This window comes from Rutilus rutilus (assembly GCF_951802725.1).
Source record: "Rutilus rutilus genome assembly, chromosome: 3".
Taxonomy (NCBI): Eukaryota; Metazoa; Chordata; class Actinopteri; order Cypriniformes; family Leuciscidae; genus Rutilus; species Rutilus rutilus.
This window is the reverse complement of record NC_140211.1, coordinates 12,115,646-12,137,411: the sequence shown is the minus strand read 5'-3', so window position 1 is coordinate 12,137,411 and position 21,766 is coordinate 12,115,646. Positions and strand designations below refer to the sequence as shown.

Sequence of the window (21,766 nt, the reverse complement as noted above, 5' to 3'; positions counted from 1 at the left end):
CATTGGCTCTGACCTTCCCTTGGCACCTGTAGGATTCTCTGTGGTTGGACAATCTTTAAGCCCATATTAAAAACCGTTTAATGTTGCAAAGTACGTGTTGCTGTTATTATTATGTAAGTAATGCATTCAGTTAACAAAGCGGTGTTGCTATGTTGTGAGAAATTACCCCTTTACTGAGATCCTAACCCTAACCCTAAGCATAACTTCCCTCAGGGTATAAGGGCAGTAAAACATACAGAGATCAGATGTATTTGCATCATGGACAACAAAATCTGTTGAGTCACATTTATATTGTCTTTTAAACAACTTGCCATTATGTAAGTTGTTGCAAGTTTATAAACATTGATAAAATGGGCCACTTTCTGGGTGAATTTTTACATGTTCTTGGTTACTTACATTAGGGCAGCTCTAACCCTAAGTGCAAGCCCTAACCCTAACCTAAGACATTATTAATAAAATGCTTTTTAAGATTCTGTATTGTGGCACAAGACAACTATATACAGGGACTTGTACTATATCTAAAATGCAATTCTACATACTTTTTATGTATTTTATTGTATACAATGTTCATTGCTGGGTAGTAACTGGATTATGTAATCAGATTCCAAAATTAAGTACTTGTGATTAGATTATTATATTTTAAAATACTCATAACCAGACTACAGTAATTTTTATTGAGTACATGTTATTGTCACAAATGGAAGTGAATAAAAAAAATATATATACTGTATATTCTCCCTACTTCTTTTTTATCTTTTAAAATTCCTTTCTAAAAAAGCCTTCTGATTATATACATTCAGAAAGTCTTCCTTCCAGGTTTGTGGAGTAGCACTCACTGATTAGCCACTAGTCATGTGTCTATCACTGAAAACTCATGCAAAACACAGTATTTGATCACTGGATTTACAGAAATCATTAAAAAACGGTATGTTTTAATTGTTTTCTCAAAATTGCAACATTGAATATCTAATCAACTCCTGGTGGAAACAGTATTATTTGATTATCATTCACTGAGTCATTTAACTATGCATTACTGTCTTCGGAAGGCTTTTGTATTTTAAGCACACTAAAAAGTACAAATTCATGTCATTTCATATTTACATGCAATGCAGGGTTTCCCCCCAAATTTTGTCAGATGAACCTTTTACATAATATATTTACTAGAAGTAAGCCCGAGATTTCTAGTTACTAATTTAGGTCAATAATAAAATTAAGTCATGTTATTGATAAAGAATCATGTTGTTATGTTATTGATGAAGAATGGAATATATTTTCTTTTATCTTTGTATTTTTATATAAATAATGTACAAGATTATTCTATCAAAATCAATGTGATAAATGAGTTGGGTCAAAAGTAATCAAAACATAGTCAATTAAATTACCTTAAATGTGCATTGTAATGGATTATGTAAAAAATTAAAAATACAATTTGTCATGTTATTTCAAATCAGTAACCACCTACAATTTGTCATGTTATTTCAAATCAGTAACCACCTACAATTTGTTACTACAAAATGTTATAGTATTTATCAGAACAGTATGTATTAAAGGAGAAAATACTGCAGAATTATCTGCAAACCACATAAGACCTGCCTGAACAGAGATAAATAAAGGAGATAAAAAGACAAGACTGTTTTTGTTAATCACTGTACAAGTATTTTATTTTGCTTACAGTAGGGAAAAAAACATTTGTTAGGTGAAAACTGTCTGTGTGTGGTGTGTGGTGTGTGTGTATGGTGTGTGTGGTGTGTGTGTGTGTGTGTGTGTGTGTGTGTGTGTGTGTGTGTGGTGTGTACACACATATACACTTTCTATCAATGAAAGATAAAGGCACACACTGCAACTCTTAAGTATCTGTCTACTTTACATGCTCCGGTTTAGTCCTCATCACTGTTTGTTTCATCAGAGCTGTAGTTTACTGCCTCAGTTTCTTCATCTGAAATGTTATCAAACAGAATGTTGTCTGATGCCTGTCCCAGAACACATTGTCGGTATAACATCCTAGCATTATTTTGCAGAAACTGAAGGTCTTCCAGTTTTCTCTTTAGAAGGCACAGTAGTCCATTGGAGCTCTCCTCTGATAGCTCAAAGTCGCTGTCTACACACAAAAGGAATAAATAATCAATCCTAAATGTTTTAATTGCAGCAATTCATTGGTTATTGGATTTTATTATGGCTACTCACTGTTATTTTGAATTTGAATTGAGAGATCCCTCATGGAGCATGGACCGGGAAAGCAACATGACCCGGTCAAAGACCATCTTCTTGGTTGAGAGGTTGCCGTTACCTGCAATTAACGAAGGTCTTAAATTACCATCTTTTACACTGAGGACTATATTAACATCAAACAATGTTTATCAAATACACTGATTTTTTTTTAAAAGTTAATTACTAGTGTCAGGGCATTCCCATGGCCACTGGAAATGATCAGCTGTGAGCAGCTCATCCACAGAAGGAAGCTGGTGGACTGACTGTTCATTGAAGTCCTTAATGGCAGCTGCCAAGGTTGACTTGTCTTCATTAATTCTCCTCCTTATTTTGTGCCTTCTCTTGTTGCTATCTAATAAATCAACAACATTAGTATAAAGCACTCACAACATTCCTTAACTTATGTGAATTCATTTTTTATCATTTAATCTGACCTGTCTGATGGTACAGATAATGTTTTCTCAGTTTTATGCTGACATAAAGGCATCGAATTCTGCCCTCAAGTCCAGAGTCATCCTTTGCACTTGAACCTACATCACAAACAAATAAATTAGCATTACAAATTTGATATATTCTGATATATTCATTTTATTACATAAATTAAAACAGGCCATTCAAAATGTATTACCTGTGGCCCACTGCTGGACATCACTGACCCACTGCTGAATGTCCTCATCACTGACATTAAGCTCAGCCTGCAGACTTGCAAAGCTCTCACTTTCCAGTTTCAGCCTCTCGGTTGTCTAAACGCATATAAAAACACTATAAATTAATTTGATAATAAAGGTGTAACAATGTATGCCAATAGACAATTTCTTTAATTATGTTAAACATTGTTGACTTTTGCAGCAGTAAAATACCTTAATGTATCTTTGAGACAAACATTTAGCCAGATTTTCAGATTTCCGTTTGTTCCATGCAGAAGCAAGAACAGTGAGCATGTCTGAACGTGCTATTATTAGATAGTTGGTCAAAGTAAATGTATATATAAAAAAAAAATGGTTAGTCATGATTAATTTATACTTAGAAATAACTGTTAAATTGTTAAAAGTAGTTTACCAGCTTTGGACATGTATTTAGTGCAGATTGCAGCTCTCGACAAGAAGGAGTTGACTTGCTCCACCTCTTCTCCAATTGTAAGACCAGCTCCCTCTTGGTTTCTTCCAGACCATTTTATCTACAAAAATAACAACAAAAACAAAAAACAACAATGGCTGTTGAAATAAAAGTGCATGTCCATACCACAAAAATATTAATAATATAATTTATTGTAATGAAAGAATATTACCTCGCAACTCCACTCATGTGCTTTGGCATGCATAACTGATAATAGTGGGTGCATATTTAACAAAGGCTTTAGCTCTGGACAGTGTCCCACCACTCTCTTTAAGTATGGCCAGTACTTGCAGGCGACATCCGAGCAGAAAAATGACACATTTTCTTTTGAGAGGGTGTTTTGAAGGAACAGGGGATAGGCAAATATTTCGCCTCTGAACATATTTAGGCCTTTTAAAAGTCCTCCATGTCGGCACACAGCAATCTCAAGGCCTTCCTCATCAATCTTTGATGTTGACTTTTTAGCAGACTCCTTGGCTGCTGTCCATTGAGAGGAGCCACACACCCCTTTACCTGTGGCCTACAAGACATACGAATAAAATTATTATTTCAATAATGGTGGATGGACTGGAATATACAATATGAAAATAAGTTAAGGGTTATTACATGCTTGGTCTTTTCATGAACATATCCCACAAAGGAGGAAACATCGTCATCTTTCATTATGAATGTGCCATCGAAGTAGCCCTTATCTGTCCTTAATTTTATTGAAAAAGAGAAACATGATGTACACAGTTAAGAAGTACAAAAAATGTACAAAAAATAGAAGAAAATACATACCTGTGTGCATTATGGAACCTGTATAGCTGTTACCGTCCACTGAGATGGCATGCATGGACGGACTGCAAGCGGGACATTTAAATGGCTGGACACCACAAAGCCTCTCAACCTCATGCAGGGCAAAGGTCCACTCCAGAAAGGCTTTCTGGAATGTGTCTCCACATATTTTACCACTCTGTTGAAATAACCAAACCAATGACTTTAAGGAACAAACAGCATGTTAACAGTATACACTGAAGAACAATATTTACCCTGCCATTGTATTCTGTTCTTCGGTCAAGCATTCCAAGGAATGCTTGACGTGAAAGACCTGGAGCAAAAAGTTTTAAGTCCAGAAAAGACCTAAAAAGGCCAACCTCATACACAGTCTCAAAATGTATAGAGGCTGGCCAGTAGCCAGACTTGAGGAGATCACTGAGCCCCACTGCCCATTTTGTCCTGCAGCATGAGCACTCCAGTGATGGAAGGGTGAGATTGTACCGTCCTATAATAAAAAAGTGATGCATCACAACAGCTTTAAAATTCCTAATCACAGATATTACATGCAAGCATTGAGTTCTTATATTAACCTTTATATGTTGTTTTCATAAAGAGAAAAATACATCTTACCATTAAAATTAATTACAATAATGGGGTTGCCACTGATCACTCTGCATGAACCTTCTGAACAGGCACAGATTTTGTCTGGCAAAAGTAGCGGAAGATATCGGACTAAAAAAGCAAAAGCAAAATAATAATAATAATAATAATAATAATAATAATAATATAATAAAATCCTTTGTAACGGATTTAAAAAACAAGTAAAATTAAATATATAATTTAATATAATTATTAAATATATTTAATTATAATTTTACACTAATGTACAGCCATTTAAGATGTACAGAATGAAAAGAATGATGGGACATATAAAAACCATACCCTGTTCAGAGAACTCAAATGTCTTGGAATGTCTCTTCACTGCAGTGGTTGGACACAATGGCTTGAAGAACCCATGGGCCATAGAGTCCCTGTTATGGAGAGGTAGGTGATGATGGACATCTCCATCACACATGCTGCATAGATACTGCCTAGGTAGACAGTCCCTGCACCGTACAATGGCCTCAGTAGTTAAACAGTGTTGGCAGATGCATTCCTGAACATGTTCAGCTGCCAAAATATTTTTAACCATGGCCTCCCTTGCAATGTGCCATCTTTCATGGCTTAGGGACTGCCGCTTTTGCCAGGTTGTGGCCAAAGACACGTCTTCAGGATGAACACATTCGTCATTAAGGATGTGCCCCAATTCTTCAATGAGTGAGACTTGATTGAAGGAGAAACAAGAAACAGTGATATATTCAGTACATGTACAGTATGTTACAGCTGCCAGAATATTACTTAAACTCTGTAAACCAGCTGCCATTTCATATAACTATAGTAAACAGTTACCAGTTTCCGCTCGATAAACAAATTCCTCCTGGATGGGCAAACTGGTGGGAGCTTTAAAAAAAAAAAAGAGAAGTGAATACATAATGCTTTGGGGTTTAAAAATTAAAACAGACTGCATACATCTAAACATTTATCAAATAGGAAGAAAATATAAAATCATAACTGAAAATAACAGTAAATTTAAAAGATAACTGTAAATTAGCAAATGTCTCACCGTGTTTAGGAGGTTTTCCTTTGAGTTTTGGTTTTATTGCAGTTTTTTGAAGCGGCCTTACAACATTGCCATTTCTGTCCCTTCGCCTCCACTTTACGGTCTTGGGAAGTGGCTTAGACCTCTTCACTTTATTTTTTTCCTCTTTCTAAAATGCAAATAGTATATTTAACAGGTTTTTTAAAGTAGTTTATACTCGCCTGTCATGAATAATATATTTAGCCAATATAACTATTCATCTGTAGTTTTCTTTAAATTATTTGACAGATAAAAATAAGTACAAATAAATAATTATTCAAGATACAATTTCTAAAATTACCTGTATCTGATCAAGAAACACATCTCCAAGAAGAAGTGATGCTTCCAAAGAGCCTCTGGACATTCTGCTTGAACAAATGTAAACAAATGGGGGGAATTACAAAATAAAAAACAATTTGGGCTAAATCAGGTTTACAGAGATTTGATTAATCCACACATCTGTGATCTACACGTAATGCCTGGTATTGACTTAAAGTAGTGTGCAGTTATCTCATCATAAGGTAACCACTAACATATGGTGCATCAATAAAAAGCAATTGTTGCGCACAGCAAACTCTTACACTACATTTTATCCTAAAATATTTAATAATAAATTATTTTAAACAGACATTAATCGCCTGACAACTAAGGGCTACATGTGCATGCTCACTTTAAAGAATAACGTTTGATGCTGACAGCATTGACACGCATTAGATATCGGAAGTAACACTTGCATTTACAATAATTTGGGTTAACAAGAACTGAAATGTTTTATTCTTTTGCTAAATACTTACTTGTGTATTCTGATGTTTCAATGGAAGAACGAAGAATGGCGAACTTGAGCACTGTATTGAGGGGCGGGAAGTGATGAGGGCGCTGAAAATGTTTAAACATTTGATTGGTTGCCAAGCGGTAGTGGGTGTTTCCTGGAGCAGCGAATGACTAAAATTCAGGCCAATGTAGGCTAATTTTTTTAATTTATTAATATTATTATTATTATAGTTAATACTTTTACCATTCCAAATACAATCACAAACAAAGAAAGAAAAAAAATGCGTGTATGAGTCAAAAAGACAAAGGCAGAGAGCAGAATAAATAAAGCAGAAGCAGACAGATAACTACTATAACTAGCATAAATTATTCACATTACATTATTGAAAATTCTGCAAACATTTTGTTTCCCGGAAATGGATTGTTTAGAATTAAACTGTAAAAACAGTCCCCGACTATTAATGAGCAAGCGTGTAATATTAGATGTAGTAACAACATTCGCCCCCATTAGAGATTATGAGATATGTTTCTGTACAAAAATAAATAATTAAAACAAATAAATAAAAATAATAACGCGTATTTCTGCATTCACCTTCGGCATCTGCACGAGATGAATCGTGAATCTTCGTACGATTAAGGGGCGGGACGATGACGTTGACTATAATACATTTCTGCGTGCAATGCATACGCATTTTCCATCAATAGAAGTTTAACGGGAGGGTTTTGCGTACCATATGAACGCAAACTGTGACTGCGTGCAATACATACTCATTTTCCATCAATAGAAGTTTAACGGGAGGGTTTTGCGTACCATATGAACGCAAAATGTGACTTTGGCGTGTAAATACTACGCCAAATGAAAATGAAAACTCGTGGTATAGATACGCAGTAGTAAGAGACTGGGTTGTTTAGCTTTATCTGCTATCTGGAAAAGCATCTGATTCATATACTAGAGTACATGATACCAAACTTATCTAAAAAAAAAATTCTAAGAAGATCAAATTAATTTTGTTTCAGTGAGTGGTGATGTGAATCCAACTCTTCTTGCTCTTGGAGTTTCAAACATTATATTTTTTGTTCTTGTTGTTTTTCTGGGAATAAAACTATTCAGGGATCAGAATAAAGGTAGGACTTTCTGAATAAAATTATTCTTTTTATTGTAAAGGAAAATGTTGTAGAAATTGAATTACCATTTACAGTATAATGACAAGACTGTTTCTTAATTTCCCAAAGTGCCCAAACCTCAAGAGAATCAAGTAAGTACACACTTATCTTCCATTTTAGATCTTTTCCAAATCTTTATCAATGTATCTGTCTTATTAATTTAATATTAGATTATATATATTTTTTAATGGTTTTTAAAAACTTTTGGTGTATATTATGCCACATCATGTGTAATTTTTCCTCTCATAATTGGAGATTCTTTTCTCTCTTGATATTAGAATGAAGACAGCATGAATTACGCATCCATTAGTTTTGGTCAGAAACCTCTGAACACTAGAAGGACCAAATCAAAGGTCATTCAGGAGCAGTCTCTGTACGCTCAGGTCAGATCACAGCAGTAACATCCAGAGAGGAGCATTTCACTTCGACACAAATATTTTCATCATGATCTTACATGATCTAACATCAATTTAATTCAATTTGTCTGAATAATTTTGGCAATTTCTCCTAGATTTTATGAGTTGACTTTCGTCCTCTGAAAATTAAACCCAGAGTATAGTCTGATCATTTTTACAGCACTTTACACACACACACACACACACACACATATATATATATATATATGTGTGTGTGTGTGTGTGTGTGTGTGTGTGTGTGAATGCTATATATATATATAGCATATAGCATATAAGTGTTAAAATGAAGTGCTCTGAAAGTGTTTTATTACCTAAAATAACAGTAGGCCTAGCTAACAATGTCATCAAAATAAGGATTTCGAGATGATAGCTGTAAGTGTCCATATTTTAATGTCTTTGTATGTTTAAGTGTTATTATAGCTTTGTACTGTTTATTGTTAGATATATTCATTTCCTTGGCATATATTGGCATATATTTCTTTGGGATAATTGTGGGAAAAGAAAGGTAGTTTGTGTGCTCATTGATTTTATGTGGATTAATAAATGTATGTTGTTAGACTCTGCGTTGTTCTGTTCAGGTCAACTTTGGAACTTAAGAAATATTCAGTTTTACAGTTTCCTTATGAATCACGTATTACTTGCATCATAGCCTATGCTTTATTTGCATCTACTAAATTAAAATGGATGTGCATGTAATGTGCATTTGTTAAAATGTGTTTATGTGTTATGTTGTTTTTATTCTGTTAAAGTCCAACTGAAATCAAAATTGAGCCTATTTACTTTGTTAGCGCATATTACTAGTCTTGTGGTGAAAAATTAATCCATGCAAGTTAATACACACAAAAAAAATGGTTTGCCGTCGTAATCTTTAATCAAAGTCTGAAAAGTTACTTCCGGTCTGGAATGGCTGATGATGTAGGTTTGACGGCTTGTGTTGGGAAACGCTTAACTACTCCCCTCAAATCGTTAGTCTGCTATGAGCAGAGATGGAGAGGAGGACACTTTAACTCAAATGGTGGACCCTGGTGCTTGTGTAAGATACAGTTCCCTTTAAAAAGAACTAGTGCACATTTAGTTAGTATTTAACAAGAATTCTTAAAGGGATAGTTCACCCAGTGAAAATGTTGCATCACTTTAGGCCCTTTCACATGGGACGTGGCAAGCGGTGGAATCACTGAGTGGCTGCTGCTTTCTCTCGTAGTGGAAGTGGTTTGTGCAGTTGAGGTGGTGCTCGCTTTGCGGTCTTGGGGCGATAGTTGCCATAGTTACAATCATCAACAAAACAAATAGATAAATATAGGCCCTATCTTAACAGATTTTTCTTTTCTTTTTTTTTGTGTGGTGGTGTCATTATTAATTATTGTCATTAATTATTTATCAATAATATTTATATTTTCAGCACTCCAATATAAGTTTAGTAAAATGTCCTATGATTGGTCGTTAATAACCTGTTCGATGATTGGTTAAAGCCAACGAAGGTGCGGCCCCTCACAAAAAGATTAAATATTTTTATCTTTGGCGGCGCCTGCTTGTAAAAGCGGCAGGATTTTGGGTGCACAAGCATTTTGCCACTTTCCTCCCGTCTCCTATTGAAAATGAACTAGACACTCGTGACTGTCGCGTCCCGTGTGAAAGGGCCTTCAGTCCCCCTTAACTTGTTCCAAAACTCTTTCTTCTGTTGAACAAAAAACTAGATATTTTAAAGAATGTTTGTATTCAAACAGTTGATGGTAGCCATTGACTTCCATAAAAAATAGAAGTGCCGCGTGCATGCGCGCCAAACAGACGGAGTGCATAGCGCAGTAATTCTGTCTGAAATATACACTAAAATATTTGTTGTTGAATATTTGTTGTTGTTGTTGGCGAACATAAATGTGCTAAGCCTATAGAATTTCAAACCTACAAGTGTATTTTTATGATAAAAGTTTTGGTTTTAGGCTATTTATTTTCATTTTTAGTTTAGTGAATTTAACGTCTTCTTTAAAAAGCATTATTTTGTTTTTAGATTGTATTGATACAATGTTAGAATATAATGTGATTTGACCCATTTTTTTGCACATAATAGATACTGCAAGGTTACATTCATGGTCATGCTTCTTTTCATAGCCTTCAGTATGAACACTGTAAGAGAATATTGATCAGGATATGTAAAAACTTTTTTATATATGTATTCAGATCTTTTTTTAAATCAAATCGAAAAAAAAAAAGTCAATACTGAGATTATACTATAGGCCTAAATCGCCATTTTTATTTGGCTTTTATTTGGCTATAGCCTATTGCCCAACCCTATACCTCAGGGCCGTGCACAGGGGGGTGGCCCCGTGGCTAGAGCCACTGCCCCTCTGCTCTCATCGACTGAGGTGCCCCTCTTCCCCACCCCCACCACTCCACCGCTCAAAGCATTCCGCTAATCCGCTCCAGGTTTTCCCGCTCGCTCCGCAGCATCACTCACAGTATAGAAAGGTATGCTATACCTTTTATGCATTAAAAGGTAGGCTATGCATGACAGTGGTTGAATCTGCGAAATTAGTCATTTGGTATTTTTTTATTTTTTTTATTAATGTCGATAATGTTTTTCTCTTGGTCTTCTACTAGTGCTAACAACTTGTACAACATATCCACGTTCTTAGAATTAGCTGCTTGTCTAATCAAATTATTGTACTCTCGATCAGATCTAATACAAATAACAAAATTTTCTGATGTTGGCACACTTTGTAGACAAGGTAAATTGGGTAAACCAAGCCCTGGGTATTTTTGAGAAAATGAAAGCTCAGACGGGTGAATCTAGAAATCTTCCCCTTATGTCGTAATAAGGGGAAAGGTTACCTCCCCTTCTCTTCTATGCCTTGGTCCGCCCATGAGAAAATGAGCTGCGCGAGCGTGATATTGTTTTTTCCTTGAGAGACATCATGGCTTGCAAACGAGCGAAGCATGGCAGTTGCTCAGTGTTTGGATGCACAAATGAATGTACAAATGTATTGTTTTAGTTCCTTCATCCGAGCCTCTGAAGAACCAGTGGGTTATGTGAATGTCTGATGTGTAATTGTTCAAGTTCAGACAGATAATCTTTCTCTCAAAGTCGTTCAATACTGTTTATGCATCAGTAAATCAAGCCAGTGACTAAACGATCAACTTCACGTCGTTTCTCTTAGGATGAAAATAATCGTACTTAAACTGTGATTAATATATATACAGAAAGTGATCAAAGAACAATCCCTGTCCAATCGCCCAAGCTGTCAATCACACAGTGCGAGTTTATCTGGACACTTGCCAAAACTCATTATGAAATCAATGACGTTGTTACGCTGCACAACGAAGCTCTTACTGTACTTACCTCATGTTTGCATTGGTGAAAGCATTAGTGAGAGTGCAGAAACTGTTGCAATGATAAGATCTTCATTCACGCGATCAACAGACTGTCATTTGCTCAATGCTCATCACTGCAACCTTTTATGTGATGGGAATAGATCTAAATACTTAAAAAACTTCTCACGATTCGTTAATCTCAATAGCTGTAATAGTAAAAACGTATAATAGCTGTAATAGTAAAAGTATTCAAGAGAGTTCCACATGTAATGCTAGCTATTTCATATGCAAGCATGTCAGCCAATCACAGCAGTGGGCGTTTACACTGAAGTCTCACAGCCAATCACAGCAGTGGGCGTTTACACTGAAGTCTCACAGCAGCCAATCACAGCAGTGGGCGTTTACACTGAAGTCTCACAGCAGACACGCCCCTTCAAACAGAGCGTTCAAATCAGAGGCTAAAATCAGGCTAGGAAATATGCCTTTTATTTCTAAATTATAACAACTTTTGATCTTAAAAACATACTAACATTATAAGGGCACCCCAGGAAACATTCTAAAATAATAAAATAATCCATGCAATGGGACCTTTAAGATATTTTAGGACATGGTACCAAATAGAAAGGTTTTGCTGTAAAAGGAAAATGTAAATACCAAAATGTAAAATGGTAAATAGTTTCTGTTATTATCACCAATGTGTAATTGTGAATCATAAAAAATTAGGTTATCAAGATCTTTCAGGACATGGTACCAAATAAAAAAGTGTTGCTGTAAATGGAACAGGTAAATATAAAAATTTAAAACAGCAAATAGTTTATGTTATTATCAGCAATGTGTAATTGTGATGTTCTATCAAAACATCTACAATAAAGTCTCAAATGTATTTGAGCGTGTGCTGTCTTCTCTTTTAATTGTATATTTTGTAATAACTGGATAATTTGTGTTAACAAGCAACCACCCCCTTAGTGCCCCTTTTTTTGGTTTAGGCCACTGCCCCTCAAAATGTCTGTGCACGGCCCTGCTATACCTTATGGCATGCTTTAAATGCTGAATTTTCCATTTTTAGCTAAGCAGTAATAATACATTATCACTGCTAAATGGTTATTTAACAGTTAGCCTACATTCAGTCCTGCATTAATAATTACTTTTTTTTATTACCCCCATGTACCCCCATACATTATAATGATAAACAGAGGTGTCAAAAGTATTCACATTCATTACTCAGGTAGAAGTATAGATACTAGGGTTTAAAAAGACTTCTGTAGAAGTTGAAGTATCAACTCAAGCTTTTTACTCAAGTTAAAGTATAAAAGTACTTGTTTCAAAACTACTTAAAGTATAAAAGTAATGTAAGAAAAAAAAATGCAATTAATTCTCTCTCTCTCTCTCTCTCTCTTTTTTTTTTTAACGACGACGAGCCGGAATGAAAACAAGCCGAAATTAAATAGGAGTAACGAGGCTATTTTTAAAATGTAAGGAGTAGAAAGTACAGATTGTGTGAAAATGTAAGAAGTAGAAGTAAAAAGTCGTCAGAAAAATAATTACTCCAGTTAAGTATAGATACCCCAAATTTCTACTTAAAGGTGCTGTATGTAGTTTTCAGCGACCTCTAGCGGTGATGTTTCAGATTGCAACCAATAATTTTACAAGCGCGTGCTCGAATTTAAGAGCGAGCACTGTGGGTACCTTCCAGACTGAGACGCAACACACAGGAGAAAGCATCACACAACATGCTGGAAACTAAGGTAAACTCCCACTGCAACATCACAATAATAGGCTACTTATCAGCTTGACGTTGAACTAATGCTCCATGCTGGTACCATGATAAGTATGGAACCCTATCAACCGTGCCGAATTTTGCCACTGCAAGCACCACTTCACATTTTCTTCAGGAAATGTACATTCTAGGTTTGTAGATAAGGTTTCTCCATGATTCAAATGCCCTGCCGATGTTGAGCCGTGTTTTTCACCCGAAGTTCATCCGATTCACGTCTGGCCTTACGAGCTTCAGCAGAAAAAGCTTTTTTGTTTTTTATCAATATGTGGAGTTTGTGTTGGAGTCTGTGTTGTGCTGGGAGCAGGTCGTTTCTTAGTGTTATCAGACATGTCATAAGTTGCAGTGTCGTCGCTGTTGAGTGCAAAGTCAGTAGGCCAGACGGCTCGGGAGCGCGCGTGCGCAGGTCACGTCACTGGATTTCGCGGTAAATCCGACCCGGCACCCTCACATAAAAATAAGAATACTTGCTTTCCGAGGTAATAGCAAAACCCGAAAAGTGTTTTTTTTTTTATTACAACCCCTTCACACACAGGCAATAAAAAAAGGATTCATTTTAGTAGAAAAGTTACATACAGCACCTTTAAGTAAGGTAACGAAGTATTTGTACTTCGTTACTTGACACCTCTGATGATAAATCATCATAAATGTATTACAAGTGGTTTTACATCTGGAGAGTTTCATTTGACAAACCTGAATTATTGACACATCATCATCCGTAATCTGGATTTGCTGATATTTGCTGTCTATTGCATTGATAGACTCTATAATAAAACACACAATGGTTAGCCCTCAGATAAATGATCTCATTCTAATATAGGACATCTGACAAAGAAAATATTATATTTTAAAAAGTATGCAGAATATTTAAACTTCTCAGTAGATCATGGAATTACTACTATGCCGTAACAAACTGTTGATTGTTGAAACAAGAATTCAAACAAGCACTTACCTTTCCTCCTCATGCAGCACAAGGTAAAGATAGTCTGATAGTAGCATTTAAGCTTAATGTTTTGACTGTTATATTTACTAAGTCTTCCATCCTTAAGAATTAAAACGTAAACTCTAAGAAATTATTGTAAATTTAACTGTAAAAGACAAAAACATCTTCATTAAACACCTATATTTTACTATATACGGGGATAACAGTAATAGATAACCTTGTATTCATGTAATTTTAGAGTAAAATACTATTAAGTTAACAGTTTTTGAAAATACAAAAAAACAAATCATAATTCACAGTGAAAAATCATAAAATGTGTGCGTCTTCATTATATTATTATTTACCTCAGCTTGGAAAAGCTATTTGTGATGAACTGTGATTCATCATGTGACTTTCTCTTCCCTCTGTGTTATTATGCATGTTAAAGGTACAAAACAGATTTTAATAGTAACGTATAACCTTGCTATTTCAGTAACAAATAGCTGTTGGATTTAAGGTTTTTTTTTTTTTTTTTTTTCTGTTTTAAAGGAACACTCTGACTTTTTGGGACTTTAGCTTATTCACCATATCCCCCAGAGTTAGATAAGTTCATACATACCCTTTTCATCTCTGTGCATGCCATAACTCTGTCTGACGCACCCACCGCTAGCCTAGCTCAGCACAAAGACTGGAGGTAAATGGCTCCAGCTAGCATACTGCTCCCAATAAGTGACAAAATAACACCAACATTTTCCTATTTACATGTTGTGATTTGTATTGTCACAGCATGTACAAATAACAAGGTCACATGAGACACAGCCATGGTCTAACCGTATACATACTGGGAACTATATTCTCAGAAGGCGAAGCACTGCTACTTCTGCGGAGTGATTTACTCCAACTCTGAGCTGACTCTCTGCTCCTCACCACGAGGCTTCTCAGGTGCTGTGAGCAAATCACTCTGCCCAAGCAGCAGTGCTCAAGTAGAATGGAATTCCTTACAGTAATACGACTCACTGAGTTTCTTGCTTCTGGTGAGGATGTTGACAGAAAGTGACAAGAAGTATCAATAGAGGGCAGTGTGTGATTGTATTTTCCCTAAGTTCTTTCTTTGTTGTTGTTTTTAGGACAAAGCCACTACACTATGAATAAACCATGAAACCAATCTCAGTGTTAAAGTCATATGTAAATGAAAAATATATTAAAAGCACAGACCATTATAGAAAAAATTATAGACAACCAAGTTGTATTATACTCTTGGTCTGTAACATTTTAAAGAAATTCATAAAGCTTTTGCCATTTTCTAATACTGTGTCAATGCAGTAAACATTGTATTGTTTGTGATCTCAGACTTTGAAGTGAGTATGTTTCAGATATATTATTGATAGGTTGGTATGTTCTCAACCACACAAGTGTGACTGTGCAACGATGTGGCTCCAGTCAGAGAGCGAGCAATTAGGCGCATCATTTCCTGTAGAACCTGAGACAGGAAGAAGCCACTCAGTGCAAAGTGAGAACTGCTAAGACGATGTTCAGCTAATAGCGCTGTAATAGAGAGCTGCCTCTTTTCATGTGGCGTAGAAGAGGTCAACATGTGAAAGTCTGCAAAAGGTCTTTGTCACATGTCTGCTCATGTGCAGAAACAAAAAACATTTTACACTGCTGGGTGACTTTGCTTTTAAAGATTAAATATTCAGTTTCACAGCTTGTTATGTGGTGAAAATTATAATCTGCTGTGTAAATACCACAAGATCAAATTTGCCTTCCTAAATCACATATTTTTCTTTATTTCAAAGTGCTTTTTCAAGAGACCATTTCAGAATTGAATAGGATGTACACATACCAATGGTGGTTGTCTTTATTTTCTAAATTTCTCAAACTCTATGAGATGCATTTATCAGCGCAGAATCTTATATGACTAAACACTAAGGATAAGGTAAGGTAGATCAACTGTAGCTATAGCAGTATTTCTGTTCACAACATACATTCAAATATTGATATGATAAATAAAATCAGTTGGTTCATTAAATGTATACTCTTTGTTACATCTTCTAAGTAACCCAGTGAAACACATCCATGATTTAACATGCAAATCAACAAATTAATTCAGCAAAAACGTAAGAAGACACGTTATAATGTGCTTATGCTGCAATAGAGGTTCATGCTAATTTATTCATTTACATTAAATAAAAATAAATTAAAAAAACATTAAAAAATGTAGTCAGCAGTCCACTGGGAAGGGGGTTGTGTTTCTTTAATTAAACAGAAATGTTTGTCTGTTGTGAAGGATGTTTTTGTGGTTTTGATTCAGAGAGGGGCTTCAAAACAGAAGTAAGAGGTCAGTCCTGTGGTTGGAAAATGATCAAACCACAATGTGCGCAAGCAATGCATGTACAAAGAGACGTGCCAAAGTGCAAACAAGCATCTCATGATCTCATTTTTCTTCATTTTTTATCTGTCAATGTCAATTGGCGAATGTCAATGCTGGTCCGCTGAAGTTCACATCTACACTTCTCTCTCTGTACTGAGCAGCTTCTCTCTCTCACTCCTCCACAGGAAGTGATGCGGCTAACAATCTGTCTTCTGGTTGGAGCCTCAGTCGCTGTCACACCCTATGCATTGTTTGTGCAAAAGCCGGTGGTTTGGGCTATAACACTGATGTTAAAATAAACCCAAATCAGATATCAGTCTCAAGATGATCAGATAATCTGATGAACTCAGCTGATCAGTTGTTTAATGTGCAGGTAAGGTGTTCATTTGCTGTTTGTTACTGTTAAGGCTCAGTAAACATGCATGTGGCATTGAGACGCATAGGTATGACACGCAAGATAAAAGTATCAGTTTGACATCATGACCACATGCTTTCTGAAAATAAATGATCATCACAGTAAAGGGCAAATTCCCCATGTGGTACATGACATTACTAAGATGAATCAAAAAACGGTTTACAACTGAATGCACTGGAAGCTTTCATGAGCTTTGCAGCAAATAAAGTGCAAACTAACCAAATCTGCTGGCTGAAGATGCAAAATGCATGTGGTTACACTTTATTTAGATAGTCCACTTTAGACATTCTACTAACTATAAGTAACTTTGCAAATAACTCTCATTAATTTGCAACTGTATGTCAACTAACTCTCGTTAGACTCAGAGTATTAGTAGACTATTAGGTTAGTGTTAGCCGATATTAAGCAGACGGATATCAAAATAAAGTGTTAACAGATATAATAATCTAATGATTGCTGTTGACATGTAGGTGCAAAGTTACAGTCAGGAGAATGTCTGGTGGGGAGCATAAACAAAGTGTTATTGTCAGTCTACTAATACTCTAATCAATGACTGTTAGTTGACATAGTCTAAAGTGGACTATCGAAAAAAAAGTTAGTATTAACATTTGTTTATTGAGTGTTTATCTTGCTTTGTGGTACACTGTGACGTCTGATGTCAATAAGTCAGTCAGATGCCAGATGACTAAATGCCATGAGGCTCATCTTTGGTGATAAAGTTGTGCAACTAAAAATATGAATGTACAAAGAATTAATAAAATGTTTAAAGTAGCATATTTTTATACTGCCATCAATTTTAACTGGGCTGAATCGTACAACTGCTATGGTGAAAACAATAAGAAAATCATACTCATTCTGTCCTCATCACCGCTATAAGAGAAAACCTGGCATTGAGGACATCTAAAAACTGGACAACTCTTCTTCCCAGCCAAGTCATCCATCTTTCTTCTCAGACTCGTTCTACTTTAGTTGGGTCACACAGTCAAGGCCTGCAGAAAAATGAAAAAATCAATGAGCAGATTATTTGGCATTGTCTTTGTTGCATAATAAAAAACAGACATTTAACTCTTTCCAGCACCTGGTTTAGGCCTTAGTTCATTTTACAACTAGATTAACTGCAAGTTGTATCTAACCATATAACATCCATCAAAGTTTAAATACACACACCTTTTATTTGGTCACTTTGATAAAAAAAAGTAAGTAAATAATGTGAAAAGCAACCAATATAAGGTGTCTCTGTCCATGGTGCTGAAATCCAGCTTATGAAGAGGTGTGTTGAAACAGTTAAACCTGTTAAAGCTTTGTATCCTGATGTCTTGCATTAGAGTAGATTAATTAATTTTTTCCTGATTTTGTGATTGATGTGAAAGCCATTTTAAATATAAATAGCATTTGCGATAGTGTGAAATTGTTTAACTAAACACTAGGCCTTTTACTTAACACAGCCAGCCTAAAACTCGAGGTCAAACATCAGAGTTGCAGTTTAGTCAGTCGCTATTACAATGGAAACTTTCAGCCGCTGAGGTGCGAGCACTTTCTTTCCACTCTCGATCTTACTAGGTGACTGTGAGTTATTTTTGTGGCCTGGGCTCATAGTCCAAAACCACAAGTGTATAAAGTGTCATGCTACTGCTTCTACCAACATCAGACAAGAGAAGAAGAAGAAAAAGGTTCATAATACACTCCAACTATTTTAAAAAGCCTTTTGCTAATTCTTTTAAATTATACCTTTGTACGATTTTCATATTATTGAGAGGCTACTGGGATTTGTTTACATTTATTTTTACATTTATTTTCATATTTATGTCACACTTTAAAATGTAAAAAATATAGACAATTAAAAATAGTGATAATTTTAAAATATTATAATATAAATGTTACGCATTCATATTAATTTTTTAACCCAAAATATTTATATTAGTAAAACATTATTCAATTCTAAAATCAATTCTAAAAGTCATTGAATTCAGAACCGGCTGATTTTGCCTGAAAAGTAGGTACTTGCCTGTACAGCTTGAAACACGCCACACAAATATACGAAACATATAATGAAAAAGCAGAATTTGTAAGGGATATTTTAAATAAACAAACAAACAAATAAATTAGTCACAAAACGGTTTATATGGTTTATATGTAATAAAGTCATACATCTCAGTATTGTGCGTGGACAACACACACACACACACACACACACACACACACACACACACACACACACACACACACACACACACACACACACACACACACACACACACACACACACACACACACACCTTAAATAAACAACACCTTGTATTTCTGCTCATTAAAATAGCATAGTGTACTGCAGTGGTTCCCAATTCCAGTCCTCGTGACCCACTGCTCTGCACATTTTGTATGTCTCCCTTATTTAACACACCTGAACCAGATCATCAGCTCATTAGGAGAGACTCCATGAACTGAACTGAGTGTGTCAGATAAGAGAGACCTACAAAATGTGCAGAGCAGTGGGTCACGAGGACTGGAATTGGGAACCACTGGTGTACTGTAAGCATGCATGACACACTGAAGCTAAACAGCCAATCATAACTATAGTGTAGACCCAACCACATGTAACAGTTATTGCTAATGTATTGGTAAATAATAAAATGCATCAACTATTGGCACCGTTAAGCTGTAGTAAAGCTCATTCAGTGTGTGTTGGTCCGCTGAAGTTCACGTCTCCAGGGCTCGTTCTACACTGAACTGCTACTTCCTGTCACTCCCTACAGGAAATTATTCTTTGTTTCAAACTCTGCCAGCTCATTTGATGAGAGGATGCTTATGTTTAAACACGGCCATGTGGTCTGTGGTGTGGTTGGTCTACAATCACTGTCAATCACACAATAGCCCATATATAGTTTACTTACATGTATTGCACTCCTCATTATGGATTTCTTAATTTATGTTGAATAAACATTATAAAACATGAAAAAACAGGATAGGCCTATGGCCAGCTCAGACGGCCCCGACATTTCATACATGTTCACAATAATAAATACTATGACAGAAATGTCTCCACCTAATGGCTGAGCTTTATTTGAAATTGTTTTGAGAATGTTGTAAGACTTTCACAAGATTTAGCAATGTAACAGAGGCAACTGAAATCTGCCATTGAGCTTATATATATATATATTTGGATTTAGACACTGACACCATACATCATTTAGCATTCAGTTCAATTTGATGGTGCCAAATGCAAGATTTCAACTAATTTTATTGGCGTATTTTATTGCTATCTTTATTTTACATGTAAATAAATTTAAGGTCTAGCTACATGGATCTACTCAGAAGTGCTGTGATGCTGATTTTTTTTTCTCTTTCTGCAAAAAGAAAACAAGATCTAGAGAATCTAAAAAACTAGAGAATTCAAGAGAAGTGAGTTTATTATCATTTTTATTATTTCATAACATTGCAACACGAGTTTTAGTAAACCCTCAAGCCCTCTTTCAAAGTTGTAATATACAGAGCAAATTAAAGTCTGCTTTAATACAGACTGGAGCAAGTACAGAGTAAAAGCCACTCCCCCTTCAAATAAATAAAGCTCAATTCAATTCTCCTCAGTTGAGTCGACTGGACTGGAACGTAAAGATGAATTTGTTTGCAACAAATCCTCTGATGCTCTTTTTAATAGGTAAATACATTTATGATGTTTGCTATAGAATTTGGGGAAATGAAACAGATTATTTGCCATGAATTTAATAAATAATAATTATCAATGTGTAATATACAATACTGCACAAAAACATAAGTATATGTTCTATAAAATCTGTTTATATCATATAATTTGCCAATACTTTGTCATTTAACTTTCATTAAATAACTGATTTTGAAAACACAGGGCAAAGCTATTTTCAAGAAGTATAGAGAAACATCACAGTGTTGAGTTTACTTTACTTTTAGATTCAGAACAATCTTGTCACTATCCATTTACATTCATATATTTCCTTCGCAGTTTTAAAAACAGTGGAGTTCGTCCAATTAGTATGAAATTTCTGTCATAACTGAATCACCCTCATGTTGTTTCAAACCTGAAGGACTGACTTTCTTCTTTGTGGAACTCAAAAGAAGATATTTGGAGGAATGTCTCTGTGTATTTTTATTAATTTAAAACTCAAACTATGTTTTTTGGACACCAACAGTCTTCATAATATCTTCTTTTGAGTTCCGCAGAAGAAAGTCACATCATATCATTGAAAGTACTTTGTAACATTTGTAATGACTTTGTAATTTCAGACATGACACAACACAATGTTTTAGATGCAATTTAAATGCAAAACGCAGCTTACATCTGAATCCGAATCAACGTCGTCTACTTTTTTTCTTATGACATTATTGATTGTTTTCAGGTATCATCTTCGTAAAACGAACATCTTTAACTTCGGTGAAAACGGTGAACAGTGGATCTACTGTCTCTCTTCTGTGTCCAAACATCTTGACAGACCCCAGTTACACCGCCTGGTTCAAGCAGATTAATGGATCTCTTCCACTTTGCATTGTTACTCAATATGTGAGCAAAACACAAGCGGCGGACTCCATATATTTTAATGGCTTTAAGAAGGATCATATGGAGATGTCAGTGAACCAAACATTTTCTTCCCTGAAGATTGTCAATGTTGACGTCTCTGACTCTGGAATGTTTTACTGTGGAAGTTTTTTGACGAACTACATGAAGTTTCACAACAAAACACAGTTAGTGGTAGTAAATGGTAATACCTGAGTCTATTAAACTGATTCATATTCAGTATCATTGCTATTCAGTTACTAATACTTTTTTTGTATTCTTTTTTATCTTCAAAGAGAGTAATCAGTTTAAAGAGGATATTGCAAATGCCGATTGTGGTA

General features: G+C 35.3%; 2 protein-coding genes across 2 annotated transcripts in view; one reads left to right on the top strand and one right to left on the bottom strand.

The window, feature by feature from the left end:
* Nucleotides 1–21,766, bottom strand: part of LOC311288571 (uncharacterized protein) — a 104,780-nt gene that overhangs the window by 75,183 nt on the left and 7,831 nt on the right. The window lies entirely within an intron of this gene.
* The window catches only part of nitr7b (novel immune-type receptor 7b), a 112,372-nt gene that overhangs the window by 89,294 nt on the left and 1,312 nt on the right, over nt 1–21,766 (top strand). Inside the window, exons 2-3 of the mRNA XM_084406078.1 lie at nt 21,271–21,630; nt 21,722–21,763. Of these exons, the coding sequence (XP_084262204.1) occupies nt 21,271–21,630; nt 21,722–21,763 (402 nt within the window). The remainder of the gene's footprint in view (nt 1–21,270; nt 21,631–21,721; nt 21,764–21,766) is intronic.